General features: G+C 43.2%; 1 protein-coding gene across 1 annotated transcript; it reads right to left on the reverse strand.

Moving 5' to 3' along the window:
• Positions 1–1,097: 1,097 nt before the first annotated feature.
• Positions 1,098–16,362, reverse strand: LOC147087101 (Fc receptor-like protein 5). The gene is made up of 6 exons (XM_085978046.1): positions 16,221–16,362; positions 14,658–14,951; positions 12,367–12,660; positions 10,972–11,265; positions 3,128–3,424; positions 1,098–1,526 (listed from the first exon to the last, which is right to left on the reverse strand). Exons 1-6 carry the CDS (start codon positions 16,360–16,362, stop codon positions 1,366–1,368), a joined length of 1,482 nt encoding a protein of 493 aa, XP_085834172.1. The 3' UTR covers positions 1,098–1,365.
• Between the last annotated feature and the right edge of the window lie 416 nt (positions 16,363–16,778).

The raw sequence follows: 16,778 nt of genomic DNA on the forward strand, positions 1-16,778 counted from the left end.
AAGTAAGTGAAAACTGCCTGGATTAGTGTTTGAAAATGGTTGAGTTTGTGTGATTGTGTGTGTGGTTGAGTGTGTGTGATTGTGTGTGTGTTTGAGTGTGTGTGTGTTTTATTATGATTGTGTGTTTGAGTGTGTGTATGTGTGTTTTAATATGTGTGTGCTTGAGTTTGAGTGTTTGCTTTATTATGAGCGTGTATCTGTGTCTTTCACTGAACGTATGAGAAAATATATGTGTTCTTGTGTGTGAATGTGTGTGATTATGTATACCAGTCTGTGTATATATATACGTATTTGTGAGTGTATGTATGTATATACGTCTAATTGCGTGTTGGAATGTGTGCGTGAGTGTGAGTGGGGGAGTTTCTTTCTAATATGAAAAGGAAGTGAAGTATACAGGGTACAATTATTCCTGAACATCTACATCTGAGTTTTATCTTGGCCAGGTGTGGTTGTAATTGACAATTCAACAGTCAATGATCTCACCTCATTTCTCTGCTGCTTCTCCACTTCCCTGAGAAGAAAATGTAAGTGTTAGAAATCTGAGCCAAATAATGGTTTACAAAATAGGAATAAGAGTAGAGTCAATGAGCTGAAAAGGTCTTTTGGACACAGAAACCTGTGCCCCAGCACCATAACTGTCCCGACACAACCAACCAATGTTTTATGAAGGAACCCGAAGGGGGTACTTTTAAATCAACCCACCGGTGGGAAACGGTCGAATTCAGGCAGGATTTCCATTGTACACAGCACCCATCTCCCGCTCCGCCAAACTATAATTTCATTCCATGCTGTGTTGCAGATTTTCCTCCTCCATACTCATGTACTACCCTAACCACCTCCACAAAATCACCTCTCAGCCGTTTCCTTCCAGACTAAGAATACCGAGTTTTTCGATTCATTCGTTACAATGTGACACTGTGGGTTGGAATTCCACTTGACTGGTAAAGGAAAATGGGCGGTATCGCTCACTCTGCATGTTCTGCACCCCACAGGACATTCAGTTCCATACATGGGGAATACTATAGGTGGCAAATGCGATATCATCCATCTTGCACGATCAAGTAAGACACATTTGTACCCCAGTAATACAGTTGCTCAAAATTAGCAGTAGCGTTGAGCCGCCCATTCTACGTTAAAATCTATATTCTATTGAAATCAATGATACTAAATATCGGATGGAGCAAATAACAGGCGGCTATTTAAAATACTCCCGTTATGTGCTTCCACCAAAGACGCATTTCTACCCAGGACCCTTTCTGCTTCGACCCTCGCTATTTCGCCTGTCAGTCTACGATTTCCAAATATTTACAGTCCGAGCTTATGGGTGAAGTGGGAGATGGTTGGAGGAGGTTGTCAGTACTGTGTTCATGGAGAGGCGGCAGTAAGCATGGTCTGCGTGTCTGTAATGAACGGATAATGCATGTTGATTAACCCACCTTTCTTCCAGAAGCACACACCCAACAGAACAAAGATGAGAATCAGACCCACAGCAGAGCGAACACCAGCCTCCAGCGCAAAGGATTTATCTAAGTGAGGTAAAGGGACACAGCGTAACCAAGTTAAACAACAGTTTCTACAAAAAATAGATAATCTGCAGCTTAACAGAAGCCACCGATAGGCAGTGGATCCGGAGTGAATTCCAAAGCAGAAAAAATACATAAGAAATTAAAAGGTTGATATAATATCATAGAATTGCACAGAAAAGAATGAGTCAATTTGGCCCATCGTGCCTGTGAAAGAGCTATACAAATAGTATCACACCTCTGCTCATTCCCCACAGCCCTGCATTTTGTTATCACTTTCAAGTGTATATCCGATTCCCTTTGGAATGTTACTATTTAATCTGCTTCCACCTCACTTTCAGGCAGTGCATTCCAGATTACAACAACTCGCTTGTTTATTTAATAATTTTATCTCACCTCTGTGTTTTGCCAGTGATCTTTAATCTGTGCCCTGTGGTTATCGACCCTACTGCCAGTAGAATCAGTTTCTCCTTATCTGCTCTATCGTAAACCCTCATAATTTTGAACCATTCTATTACATCTCCCCTTAACATTCTCTGCTCTAAGGAGAACGACCTCAGATTCCCTTCTCTCTTCACATAAAATGGCATAGCATTTCCAACACTCGCGATACTTAATGTTAGCGGTGCCTTGGATTTTCACTGTTTCGAAAACGTGCCTCAGATGTTCAAAGTCGTTCTCTCCTCCTCTCTGTTTTTTATAATAAATGACCCGCAATAAATCAGTGCTGCAATATCAGCGAATCAGTAATAAAGTCGGCGGGGGTTTGGCATGCAGTTGACGTCACAATGCATTGGGAGAACATGACGCAGCACGAAGCTGATTCTCATTGTTCGATTGATTAGTTGCCTCGTTCATTCTTTGATTCTTTCATTGGATATTAACCGTGTTCTGGGACAAAGCGACTGTTCCCAGCTGGCGGCAAAAATATAACAGATTGCACGTAAATTAGTCAGTTTCATTCTGTAAGTTTCATTCTGGTCATTGGGTCAAAACTGCGCATGCGAGGAGAGAATGAGTTGAGCTAATTTTTTAGGTGCGGACCTTTGTCACAACATCCTGCTCTCTCCACAGATGCCGACTGAACTGTTGTATATTTCAAACAGCAGATTGTTTGTTTTGCTTATTGCTTACCAGGTTAAAATGACCTTTTGTTAAAGTCGGTAACGTGAATATTTTTTTTTCTCAGCTTCCCTAGGGTTAATATTGCACTATTATAGAATCGATGAGGAACTACAGGAGAAAGCGAGTGAATCAAACTTTTAATCGGAGTTGGAGAAGTAAAACCATCCAATGGTTAGCGCTTTAGTTCTGCCATCAGTCACGCAGTAAGTAGCAAACACTTAATGGAATAAGAGTCAAAGGGTATTCAAGCACTGGCATAAAAGTGGGCAATGTCACATCGCCCACCTGTTCAGTCTTGTATGACGGGGTGTAAAGTGGGCAGCCTATGAGTCAACATCCAATAAGAATTTTAACATATTGATGTCATTTACATGCCAGTTTTAATCCTTAAACAGAACAACTGATGCAGACTAACTATGATGCAAGCACCCCTTGTGCTGGGGTCCGATAAATACAGTGACTCTGTGAATCTCACTCACCTCCTACAGTTATATGTACAGGGTCACTCAGAGCCGATGTTAGCCGCCTTCCGCTCACATCCGCTTTGTACAGGCAGGTGTAACTTCCTCCATCGGAATGACCTATATTCCTGATGGTGAAGGTGAGAGAATTACACCCTGCAGCAGCATGCTGGACATCCGAGTGATTCGTTTCTCCATGTCTGTATAAGTAAAATGTGATGCCAGGAAGCTCCCGTGGGCTTGTACAGTTAAAGGTGACTTCTCCACCCTTCACAAGAACATTGGAATCCATTGATATATTTGGTTTGGGTAGACCTGTAATTCGAAAGGAACAAGTAGTGACCATCGATTCAAAATGCAATATAGACTTATTCTTGAGAACCAAAATATGAATGAGCTGGGCTTGTGTACACAGGGGATAACTGAAACGTTTGGAGAAGACAAGACAGTCGAAAATATAGTGAGCAGTGAGGATGATATCAACACACATCAAGGGGACATGATTCTGCTATTCCCATTTACACTTCCTCTAGACCCAGCTTTTGTTTCTTTACTGGTCCCATACCATCTCCTTTTGCATTGTACAATCAGACCTACTGTAATTTAATCTTTCCTGCCTTCCAACCTAACACAGACCTTCCCATTTGATCTTTCCTCCCTTCCCCATTTCACTGCCTCTGCATTTGCTTAAAATGTTTTATAACTCTAAGTTTTCCAGTTCTGAGGAAAGATCATCGATGTGAAACGTTAACACTGTTTCTCTCTCTACAGAGGCTGCCTGGCCTGCTGAGTATTTACAGCATGTTCTGTTTTTATTTCAGGATTACATAGAGAGATTGGTGAAATTGAGAGAAACATGGCAGATGAAATCTAATGCAGATAAGTGTGAAGTGACACAATTTCGTACAAAGAATTAAGAGGGAATGTTTAAACGAAATTGTACAATTTCAAACGTGGTGCAGGAACAGAGGGACCTGGGGTGCACATGCACAAGTCTTTGAATGTGGCGGGATAGGCTGAGGTTACATTTAAAGAAAAGCTGTATCAAACAGAGGCTTAGACTACAAAGTCAAAGAAGATATGCTAAAGCTGTAGGAATCACTGGTTAGACGCCATGTAGGAATACTGTGTCCCAGAATAGGGCACTACACTTTAGGAAGGATGTCAATGCCTTACAGATGGTGTAGAGGAGATTTACCTGAATGGTTCCAGGGAAGAGGGATTTCAGTTATATTGAGAGACTGGAGAAGCTGTGATTGACTCGTCAGAGCAGAGAATGTTGAGTAGAGATTTAATAGAGGTGATCAAAATCATGAAGCGTTTAGATAGATTAAATAAGGAGAACGTTTTTCCAGTGACAGCAAGGTAGGTAACCAGGGGACGCAGGTCTGATTGTACAAATCAAACTTCCTCTCCACCTTCTCTGCTCTAAGGAGAACTACCCCAGCTTCTCTACTCTATCCACGTAACTGAGGTTTGTCCTCCCTGGAATCGTCCTCGTAAATCTTCTCTGCCCTTCTCTAAGGCCTTCCAACCCTTCCAAGAGTGCGGTGCCCAGAATTAGACCCAATGCTCCAGTTGAGGCCGAACAAGTGTTTTATAAATGTTTATTATGACATCCTTGCTTTTGTACTTTATTCTGCTATTTAAGAAGTTCAGGATCCCGTATGCTTGTATAACTGTTTTGTCAACCTGCCCTGCCACCTTCAACAATGTGTGCACAAATACCTCCAGGTTTCTCTGGTTACACATACACTTTAGCGTTGTAGCTTTTAGTTTTTATTGTCTCTCCTCGTTCTTCGTACCAAATATATCATGTCACACTCTTCCACGTTGATATATTTCGTATTGTTACTGCATCTGTGGTAAATGAATGTAAAGAACAACAGAAATGGATTTCTGCATGTTCTTGTGCCATGAAAGGCTGGTAACTCAATAACGATTGTGACGTGTTTAATTGAAATGTTCGTATCGGCAATTGAGATTCGACAAAAAGGGAACTGATGGTTTCAAAAAGAAAATAAATCAGTTGGGGATCTTGTTCCAAAATCTGGGCTTATCGCTGAAATTACCATCTTTGATACCAGGAGAAGATATTTTCCTTTGAAATTCACATTTCTGCTAACTTAGTCGAGCCATAACCTGAATAAAAAGAGTGAACAACTCCCATAAACTGTGTGGATTTACATTTCACATCAGGCAGTGCAGAGTTGCTGGGCTGTAGGATGTGGGCTTCGCTGGCAAGGCTGGCATTTAGTGCCCGAACCCAGTAGCCCTTGAGAAGATGATGGTCAGTCTTCTTCTTTAACCCATTTATGCTCCCACAATGCTGTTCAGTATGGACTTCCAAGATTTTGAGCGAGCGACGATGAAGGAACGCCAAATATATTTCCAAGTCAGGATGGTGTGTGACTTGGAGGTGGAACTAGGAGATTATGCTGTTCAGATGCTACGATTGCCATCGTCCTTTTTTATGATGGAAGTCGAGGGATTTCAAGGTGCTGACGAAATCCATTGAGTGATATGAAACCTTAAATGTACTTAAGTTAAAATATTTTGCGTATCAGGATGTTTTTGTAAATCTCATTCCGCTGTTTCGGTTATCTGACTGAGAATCTGTAATCTGACAAGGCCACCCACACTGGCGGTGCCTCGTGAGGTGACCATACATTCAGTGGAGTTAAAACTTTGGCAGGAAGAAGCCATTTGACGTTAAACATTCCACTGTGGTAGTTCCAGACATTTAGTGAGTAAAATTGGAAATCAGGGTCAGATTTTGCGTGATTTTAAGAGATAGCCGGCCGCCCCCTGTCAGAATGTGTTGTCTTCACATCGCTAAATATCCAATCTCTCAGCTCCATCAAACAGCATTCCCTCAGTACTCAGTCACAGGGACAATGGTAAACTAGCACGATATTAGATTCCATTTAAGTCAATGGAGGGTATAATTGGGCGGAGAGTAAAATGGAAGGTCGATCCCTATCCGCCTCTTTTCCACCTGGAGGATGTGGTTAAAGTTACCCTCCAAGTGTCGCCATGGACTGTGAGCTCATGTTTTTCGTCGGGATTGAATGCACAACATTCAGACGCAATGGAGTATAAATTCGTCTTGTACAGTAGCCTAAAGCAGGCGATAGCTCAACATCAGCACGTTTTACACATCGCCGGATTTCCATTTCAATTGCCTGCAATGGAATCAGAAATCTGTCGGGTGTGAATCGGGCGGCTGTTTCGCTTTCGCCTGTTTTACGCTAATTCCCGTGAGGAATGTCACAGTATCTCCAGTAATGCCCTTTGCGGTGAGCAGGTGCACAGCGAGTGATTGCAGGGCCTGTTACATGAATCCTGTCAAGAGTTGAGGAATCAGATTAAAACCTAGCCCCACTATGTATGAAAGGAGGGAGAGAGGAAACGAGGAACTACAGGCCGGTTAGCCTGACATCAGTAGTAGGGAAATAGTTCGAATCTGTTATTGAGGAAATGGTAATAGGTCACTCAGAAAATACAAATAGCATTGACAGAGTCAACACGGATTTATGAAAGTGAAATCATGTATGACAAATCTGGTGGAGTTTTTTGAAGTTGTAAATGGCAGAATTGATAAGGGGGAATCAGTGGAGGTGGTGTATTTGAATTTTCAGAAGGCATTCGATAAGGTGCCAAACACGAGGTTACTAAACAGAATTAGGGCTCATGGGATTGGGGATAATATATTTGCATGTATTGAGGATTGGTTAACGGACAGAAAACAGAGAGTTGCAATAAAAGATTCATTTTCGGGTTGGCAGGCTGTAACAAGTGGGGTTATGTAAGGATCTTTGCTTGGGCCTCAGCTTTTCACAATCTACATCAATGATTTGGATTAGGGGACCAATTGTAATATATTCAAGTTTGCTGATGATACAGAGTTGGTGCAACTTAAGGTGTGAGGAGAATGCAAGAAGGCTTCCAGGTGATATAGACAGGCAAAGTGAGTGGGCAGGGACAGGGCAAATGGAACAGAATGTGGAGAAGTGTGAGTCTAGATCCAAGGTCCACAGTCTCAGGTTAAGGTTTCGGCCATTTAGGAATGAGATGAGGAGAAATTTTTACACTGACTGGATGATAAATCTTTGGAATTCAGTACCCCATAGGGCTGTGAAGGCTCAGTCGTTGAGTATATTCAAGACAGAGGTAGATAGATTTTTGAATATTAAGGGAATCAAGGGATATGTGGATAGTGCAGGACAGTGGAGATGCTGTAGAAGATTGCGAATGATCCTACTGAATGGCAGAGCAAGCTTGAAGGGCCAAATGGCCTTTCCTGCTCCTGTGTCTTATATCCGTATGTTCTTAAAACCAATTCTACATAGATACATAGAGATAGGAACAGGAGTAGGCCATTCGGCCCTTCGAGCCTGCTCCGCCATTCAATGAGATCATGGCTGATCTTCGTCTGAGATCATAGCTGATCTTACCAGTTCAGTACCCCGTCCCCGCCTTTTCTCCGTAACCCTTAATCCCCTTAGCCTTCAGAAATATATCCAATTCTCTCTTGAAAATATTTATTGAATTAGCCTTCACAGCCCTCTGTGGCAGGGAATTCCACAGGCTCACCACTCTTTGAGTGAATAAATTCTTCCTCATCTCTGTTTTAAATGATTTGCCCGCTATTTTTAGACTGTGGCCCCTGGTTCTGTGCTCCCCGGCCATTGGAAACATTCTCTCTGAATTCAGCCTGTTCCGGCCTGCCATAATTTTATATGTTTCGATGAGATCCCCTCTCAATCTTCTAAACTCCAGTGAGTACAAGCCCAAACTATTTAATCTCTCTTCGTAGGTCATTCCCGCCATTCCAGGTATCAGCCTGGTGAATCGCCGTTGCACTCTTTCCATGGCAAGAACATCCTTCCGCAGATGGGGCGACCAAAACTGTACACAATACTCCAGATGCGGTCTCACCAGCACCTTGTACAGCTGTAGTAAGGTATCCCTATTCCTATACTCGAACCCCCTTGATATGAAGGCCAACATACCATTTGCCTTCTTAATCGCCTGTTGCACCTGCATGCTCTCCTTCAGTGACTGGTGCACAAGAACACCCAGGTCCCTCTGCACTTCCCCATCTCCCAATCTATTGCCATTTAGATAATAATCTACCCTCCTGTTTTTACCCCCAAAGTGGATAACCTCGCATTTATCCACATTATAGTGCATCTGCCACGTATCCGCCCATTCCCCCAACCTGTCCAAATCACACTGTAGCCTCCTGACATCCTCATCAGAGCCCACCCCTCCTCCTAGTTTAGTGTCGTCAGCGAATTTGGAAATATTGCATCCAATTCCCTGATCCAGATCATTTATATATATTGTGAACAGCTGGGGTCCCAGGACAGATCCTTGCGGCACCCCGCTGGTCACTGCCTGCCACTCCGAAAACGAGCCATTTATTCCAACTCTCTGTTTTCTATCCGCCAGCCAGTTCTCTATCCACGTTAATACTTTGCCCCCAATCCCATGAGCCTTAATTTTGCATGATAATCTTTTGTGTGGAACCTTATCGAAGGCTTTCTGGAAGTCAAGGTACACCACATCCACTGGCTCTCCCCCATCTATTCTACCAGTTACCTCCTCAAAAAATTCCAGCAGATTAGTCAAACACGATTTACCCTTTGTAAATCCATGTTGACTCTGTCCGATCCTTTCCCCATTTGTCAAGTGCTCCGCTATTTTATCCTTAATAATGGACTCTAGCATTTTGCCCACAACCGATGTAAGGCTTTCTGGTCTATAATTCCCTGCTTTCTCTCTACCCCCCTTTTTAAATATTGGGGTAACATTAGCTACCCTCCAATCCACGGGTACTGTTCCCGAGTCAATGGAGTTCCGGAAGATGATCCTTAGAGCATCTGCTATCTCCAGGGCCACCTCCTTAAGTACCCTAGGATGTAGTTTATCAGGCCCTGGGGATTTGTCGGCCTTCAGTCCCCTCAACTTACCCAACACCATATCCCTAGAGATACTAATTTCTGTCAGCTCCTCCCTCTCATTAGTCCCTATGTTTGCCGATATTCCTGGGAGGTTATTTGTGTCCTCCTTTGTGAATACAGAACCAAAGTATGAGTTTAATTGGTCTGCCATTTCCTTATTCTCCATTATATATTCTCCCGAATCGGACTGCAAGGGACCGACTTGGGATTTTACCAGTCTTTTCCTCCTGATATACCGATAAAAGCTTTTGCAGTCTGTCTTTATGTTTGCTGCAAGTTTACTTTCGTATTCTATTTTCCCCTTCCTGATTAATCCCTTTGTCCTCTTTTGCTGTATCCTGTACTGCCCCCAATCTTCCGGTCTGGTGCTTTTTTTTGCCAGTTGATATGCCCTTTTTTTTTATTTTATGCTGTCCCTAATTTCCCTCGTTATCCACGGTTGAGTCACCTTTTTAGGTTTATTTTTATGCCAAACCGGTATAAACATGTTCTGGAATTCTTCCATTCTATCTTTGAATGCTTGCCATTGTCTATCCACTGTCAATCCCCCCAGAAACACCACCCAATCAATCTTACCCAATTCCCGTCTCATACCCTCGTAATTCCCTTTATTTAAGTTCTGGACCTTAGTCTCTGATTCAATTTCCTCACTCTCCATCTCGACTGAGAGCTCGATCATATTATGATCGCTCTGACCCAAGGGGCCTCGTACAAGAAGATTGCTGATAAGTCCCTTCTCATTGCACAATACCCAGTCTAAAATGGCCTGATCTCGAGTCGGCTCCTCGACATATTGGTCCAGATAACCGTCCCGAAAACATTCCAGGAATTCCTCCTCCTCAGAATTTTTACTAATTTGGGTAGTCCAATCAATATGTAAATTAAAGTCACCCATGATGACAGCTGTGCTCTTATCGCACGCTTCTCTAATTTCCCTTTTTATGCCTTCCCTCACCTCCATATTACTATTTGGAGGCCTATATATCACACCCACTAACGTTTTCCTCCCCTTGCTATTTCTCATTTCTACCCATACAGATTCCGTTTCATCCGAGTTAATATCCTTCCTTTCCATTGCATTAATCCCCTCCTTTACCAGCAATGCTACCCCACCTCCCCTACCTTTTTGCCGATCCTTCCTAAATATTGTATATCCCTGGATGTTAAGTTCCCAGCCTTGCCCACCCTGCAGCCACGTTTCTGTAATCCCAATCAAATCATACTTGTTTACCTCTATTTCTACAACTAATTCATCCACCTTGTTCCTAATGCTTCTAGCATTAAGATACAAAGCCTTCAGGCTTGCTTTTTTCACACTCTCATTATGAATTAGTTTGGCCCTTTGTGTTTCTCTCCTTTGCTTATTGCTTCTCACCTTTCTACCATCTATTTCTGACTTCATATGACTTCCCTCTTTTCCACTACCTAGGTTCCCATCCCCCTGCCAAATTAGTTTAAATCCTCCCGAACCGCCCTAGAAAATATTACCCCGAGGACATCGGCTCCCTCACAGTTCAGGTGTAGACCGTCCCCTTGGTACAGGTCACTCCTCCCCAAGAACTGGTTCCAATGCCTCAGGAATTTAAATCCCTCTCCCTTGCACCACTGCTCAAGCCACGTATTTAGCTTATCTATCTTACTCTCTCTAAACTTATTAGCTCGTGGCACTGGTAGCAATCCAGAGATTACTACCTTTGAGGTCCTACTTTTCAATTTAGCTCCTAACTCCCTAAATTCAGCTTGTAGGACCTCCTCCCTCTTTTTACCTACATCGTTTTATTCCTCTCTCCAAATATTAAACCATTAATTCAGTTACAGTGATAGAAGCATGATTTTATAAACATACCAAGAGTGCTGGAAAAATACTAAAATCCTCTGCTCCCTGTCACTCACCTGCTACAGTGACCATCACAGACTCACTGCGCTGAGTTTCTAACCACCTTCCATTGACGAAGGTCCCATATTTGCACTGGTACCGCCCTCCTTGGTCAGTACTGTTAACCGGGATTGTTAAAATGTTGTCCTTTCTGACCATTTGATCAGATTGCAGGTATTGATTATCTTTGTATGAGTGGAGCGATTTGCCTCGATAATCTCCGGTCACATTGCAGGTAATGGTGATCGCCTCTCCTACTACATACACCCCACTCGGTTGATCAAGTGATATCATTGGTGTAGTTAGCGGATCTGTGGTAAAATAAATATAAAGTACAATTAGAAATGGATCTGCGGATTTCCACGTGCAGTGCAAGGTTGGGAACTCATTGATGATTGTGCGGTGTTGAAGCACAGTTTCCCATCGGATACAGAGATTCCGCAATAGGGGAGTTCGGGAATTGATTATAAAAAAAGATTGACTTGCATTTCTCTAGCGCCATGCATAACCATGGGACGTCCCAAAGCAGTTTACAGCCAATTTAGTAATCTTGAAGTGTATTCGCTGTTGTTATGTGGGAAATCAGATGGTGGTGCAAAAGAACCAAAATCCGCTCAAGTTCTCGGTCCAAAGTCCGGTTTCAGGCCAGAGATTTTACTCGGGGATGCGAGCGGAACAAGGAAATGGTTGCTTTGAAATGCCCAGTGCTGTTACTTTAACAAGGTGAAGATGAGATTAGAGAGAGTGAAAGTCTTCATTATTCCCATAGCAGCGACTGGTACCACTGCAAGTATGATACCCCCGCCAACAGAAGGCAGTGAGCAACCAATCTAAGCGAGGCTTTGAGTGTCACACTTTTGAAATAATTTAGCCGCTTTTGCGAGCACACAATTATTTTTATAATTACCATTGTGGTTGTCGCTGGCATGTCCAGCAACTACTGTCAATCCCTAGTTTCCCCTCCAGAAGGTGTGGGTGGCCTTCTAATTGAACCTTAGTGAGGCCAGTGTGGTCAAAGTGCACAACAATGTAATGAATTGTAATGGTTGGACGTACCAACGATGAAGGAACAGCAATATATGTCCAAGTCAGGATGGTGTGTGACTTGGAGGGGAACTTTGAGGCGGTGATGTTCCCATGTGCCTGCTGCCCTTGTCCTTCTAGGAGGAATAGAACGCTGGTTTGGGAGGAGCAGCCGCAGAAGCCTTGGTGACTTGCTGCAGTGCATATTGTAGATGGGAAACACTGCAGCGACTTTGCGCCGGTGGTGGACAGAGTGAATGTTTAATGTGCTGCATGATTTGCCAATCAAGTGAGCTGCGTTGTCTTGGAATGTGTCACGCTTCCTGATTTTATAAAAATTCCAAGAGCTTGATAAAATCATACAAAATCCATTGATCCCTGTCACTCACCTGCTACAGTGACCGTCACAGACTCGCTACGATGAGATTCTAACCGTCTTCCCTTGACAGAGGTTTTATAGTGGCACTGGTACCGCCCTCCCTGGCCTTTACTGGTAACTGGGATTTTTCCAATGTTGTCCTTTCTGATATTTTGATAGGATTGCAGATATTGATTATCTTTGTAAAAGTAGAACAATTTATCTCGATAATCTTCAGTCAAGGTGCAGGAAATGGTGACCGTCTCTCCTACTACATACACCCCACTCGGTTGATCAAGAGTTATCACTGGTGTTGTTAGCGGAGCTGTGGTGAAATAAATAGAAAGTACAATTAGAAATGCATCTGGGGATTTTCATGTAAAGCGCAAGGTTGGGATCTCAATGATGATATATATCCAAGTCAGGCTGATTTGTGACTTGGAGGTGAACTTGGAGGTGGTGGTGTTCCCATGCGCCTCCTGCACTTATCCTTCTAGGTGGGAGAGGTTGCAGGTTTGGGAGGTGCTGCCGAAGAAGTCTTGGTGACTTGCTGCAGTGCAACTTGTAGATGGTAAACACTGCAGCCACTTTGTGCCGGTGGTGGATAGAGTGACTGTTTAAAGTGCTGCATAATTTGCCAATCAAGTGACCTGCTTTGTCTTGGATTGTGTCACGCTTCCTGAGTTGCAGCTGCTCTCATCCAGAGATGTGGAGAGTATTCAATCCCACTCTTGACTTGTGCAAAGAGATGGTGGAAAGGCTTTGTGGAGTCAGGAGGTGAGACACTCGCCACAGAAATCCCTGCCTCCGACCAGCTCTAGTAGTCACAGTGTTTATGTGGAGGTGAATTTGGAGTGGATGTTGCTCCCATGAGTCTGCTGCCCTTGTCGTTCTGGCTGGTGAAGGTCCCGTGGAATTGAAATACTATCGAAATGCAATGCAGGGAGAGAGATGGAAACCCACGAGATAATTAGATTAAAATATCGTGCATATCAAGATTTTATTGAAAATCTCATCACGCAGATTCTCCTGTCAGCTTGCAGAGCTTCTTGAGATGACAGTACTCTCAGTGGGGTTAAATCCCTGGCGCCGTGCTGTCATTGTGGCACTAATCGTTGATTGTACGAACCTTTAGTGATAAACATTTTCTTAGGCGAATCCTTGAATCAGGCGGCCGCAATTTGATTTTGTACACATAATTAAATGGAAAACATAATGAGGTGGGTCATAAAATGAGCGGCAAATCGCTATCGCCCATGTAATGCTACTGCAGGCCATATGTTTCATTCTCCTATATTGTCATTATGTGAGAGACAAGCAGTGATATCCGATTGTATTACAGTGAAAAAATTGATTCCTACCCATTACCGTTACCTCCACGGTATCACTTCGGTCTGAGGTTATCTGCTGCTCTGACATTGTTCCCTTATACACACAGGAGTAATCTTCTGACTCAGTCCCCATGCTGTCCGTGATGTCAAAGATGATCGCGGATTCCCATGAATTGGCTTTGACCATTTTGATTGGATTATTTTGCCCTCCTCTGTACAAATAGAACATGCTCCCTGAATATGGAGATCGGGCTCTACAGGTAACTCTGACCATCTCCCCTCTCACAAATATTTGATCCAGAAGGTTAAGTGATATTAATGGTTTGTGAGGATGAGCTGTGAGGATAACAAGAAATCAATATCCCGCCGGGCGTGAACGGTTCTGCAATCCGCTTTTCACCCCAGACTATTATACTCTCCTTGAAGACAAATGAAAGTAATTTCCGAAAGGTTGTGACCCAATCAGCCGACCCGATTTTACGTTGTACTGAAGTAAATTAATGGTAAAATCGGGCGGAGTGTAAATCGTGAAACCGGCCCGAAACAAGCTCTTTCCCGCTTGGTGGATTTGCTCACAATTGCCCACCATGAGCTGTAAGCTGTGAGCTGGATATAGCCAGGACAATGTAAATGACCACCGGCCAGTTTTCTGCTGAGCGAGTAGGTTTAATATCACACACAATGGAATCGGATAGCGTAAAAACGTGCAGCCGATTCACTTTCGTCTTTTTTGCTCCTCCACCCGAGACAAATTTCAGGTGCAATATCTCAGTATTGCTGTTAATAACAGTAGATGCACAGCGGTGTATTCAGGGCCATTGTTACACGGATCCTGTCAAGCTTTGAGCAATGAGATCAAAGGCCATTCGCTTTTATTCCTTTCTCCTAACGTTAAACATTTCATTTTGGTATTGTGAATAACACATGGATTTTTGAAAATACCAAGCATGTTGCATAGACATATTAATAAAGTCTGCCCCCTGTTACTCACCTACTATTGTCAGCGTAATAGCCTCACTCAGCGGGGAAAATAATTGCCTTCCATTGAAGGAGATTCCATATTGGCATTGGTACCGCCCTCTTTGGTTACGCTGTGTAATCAGGAATGTTGCAATGTTGCCCTTTGTTACGATTGGGCTAGAGGACAGCATTGGGCCATCTCTGTCAAAGTAGAAGGCTTTATTGCGATAATCTCCGGTCACAGTGCAGGTAATGGTGATCCTCTCTCCTACTACATACACCCCACTCAGTTGTTCAAGAGACATCACTGGCTTTGTTAGCGGATCTGAGGTAAAATTGACGGAAAGCACAATTAGAAATAGATCTGCGGTTGTTCATGTCATTTGTTCACTCAAAAGTGATTGTGCTACGTTGGAGGGAAGTCCTTTCATTGGGGACTGAGATTCCACAAAAGTGGAGTTCGGGACCTGATTAAAAGCAAGAGAAAACTTGCATTTATATAGCACCTTTCAGGAACTCAGCAACTCCTAAATCGCTTCACAGACAATGTAATACTTTGGAGCTCAAGTCACAGCTGAAATGTAGGAAATCAAATGGCAGAGTCAAAGAAAATAAATCAGCTTCGATTCTCTTTCCAAAATCAGATATTAGGCCAGAAAATTTACTCTGGAATACAGGCGGAACAAGGAAAATGCTTAATTGGGCATCGCTATTTCTGCTAATTTAGCGAAGATGAACATGTGGTAAGATTACTGAACCTCCACGTTAACTCTGCGGATTCGCATTTCAAATAATGGAGTTATTTCGGTGGTCCCAAAATATTTTTGTATCATTCCAGATGAGGCCGCTGATGGTAAGGCCGTCATTTGTTCCCTATATCAAGTTGGCCTTGAGAAGATGGGGGTGGGTATTCTTCTTGATCCGACGCAATCTGTGTGGGGAAGGTGCTCACACAGTGCTCCCGCAGGGAGTTCCACGGTTTAATGCAATGAAAAATGAAGGAATTACAATATATTTCCAAGTCAGGATGGTCTGAGAGTGGGAGGGGTGCCTGGTGGTGATGGTGTTCCCATACTCCTGAAGCTCTTGTCTTCTGGTTGGTGGAGGTCGCTGGTTTGGGATTGTGTAATTGTCCTCCGGAGGTCTATTACTTTCCTCCTCATTGCTCACTATATTTCCGAGTTTCCTCTCGTCTGCCAACTTTGAGACTTATGATCTGTATAACCAAGTCCAGGTCATTACTATGCATCAAAAATGTATTCCCTCTTGAATGTTGCTATTGAATATGTCTCCAGCACCCTTCCAGGCTTGGCATTCCAGATCACAACATCTCGCCGTGTAACACAGTGCTCTTTAGTTCCTCTCTGGATCTTTTGCCAATGATCTTAAATCTGTGCCTTTGGTTCAGTTTCTATTTTATTTACTCTGTCGATAACCCTTATAATTTTGAACATCTCTATTGAGCCGCCCCTTATTCTTTTCAGCTTTAAGGTACAAAACCATCTCATCTAGTCTCTCCAGATAAATAAAAAACTTACCAGTTGTGATATTGCAAAAACGCTGCCCGTCTCACTCACCTGTTACTGTTACTCACACCGAGGCACTAAGTGAGGACCAGGTCCATTGCTCGTTGACAAGGTATCCATACTTGCACTGGTAATCTCCTTGCTGATATCTGCTGGTTGACGTAATGTAAGACACTCTGCTGGTAGTGGGAAATGGAAGTTTGCCCCCATCTTTATAAAATGTATAATCGCTACCCGGGGAATTTATGTCGCCATTGCAGGTAATTGTGATGTTCTCTCCGGGTAAATACACGCCAGATTCTTCATTCAGGGTAATTTCAGGTTTCAGCTGAAGTTCTACGGTAAAAATCATGCTAAACATTTATAAAGCATTGACTTGCTGGCAGCTGGAGTATAGTGTAGTGTTCTGGGCACCAAACTTTAAGAACGATGTCAAGGACTTGTGTAGGGTAAAGTGAAGGTTTACCAGGATGATCCGGGGGTGAGGGACTTCAGTTACGTGGAGAGATTGCAGAATCTGCGATTGTGCAGAGAAGGTTAAGGGAGAACCTTATTGGTGTATTCTAAATTAAGAGGGGTAAGTTTGAGCAAATAGGGAGAATCTGTATCCTCTGGAAACTGGGTCC

This window comes from Somniosus microcephalus, unplaced genomic scaffold, assembly GCF_052327205.1.
Source record: "Somniosus microcephalus isolate GS21.2 unplaced genomic scaffold, FLI_Smic_1.0 unresolved_chr6, whole genome shotgun sequence".
NCBI lineage: Eukaryota > Metazoa > Chordata > Chondrichthyes > Squaliformes > Somniosidae > Somniosus > Somniosus microcephalus.

Coding starts and splice junctions, on each gene's coding strand:
- LOC147087101 (XM_085978046.1), bottom strand. CDS start 16,362: ATGGGGGCAAACTTCCATTTCCCACTACCAGCAGAGTGTCTTACATTA. Junction 12,661..14,657: donor TATTACGCTGACAATAGTAG/GTGAGTAACAGG, acceptor ATTTCACCACAG/CTCCGCTAACAACACCAGTG. Junction 3,425..10,971: donor TGTGATGGTCACTGTAGCAG/GTGAGTGACAGG, acceptor TTCGAATTACAG/GTCTACCCAAACCAAATATA.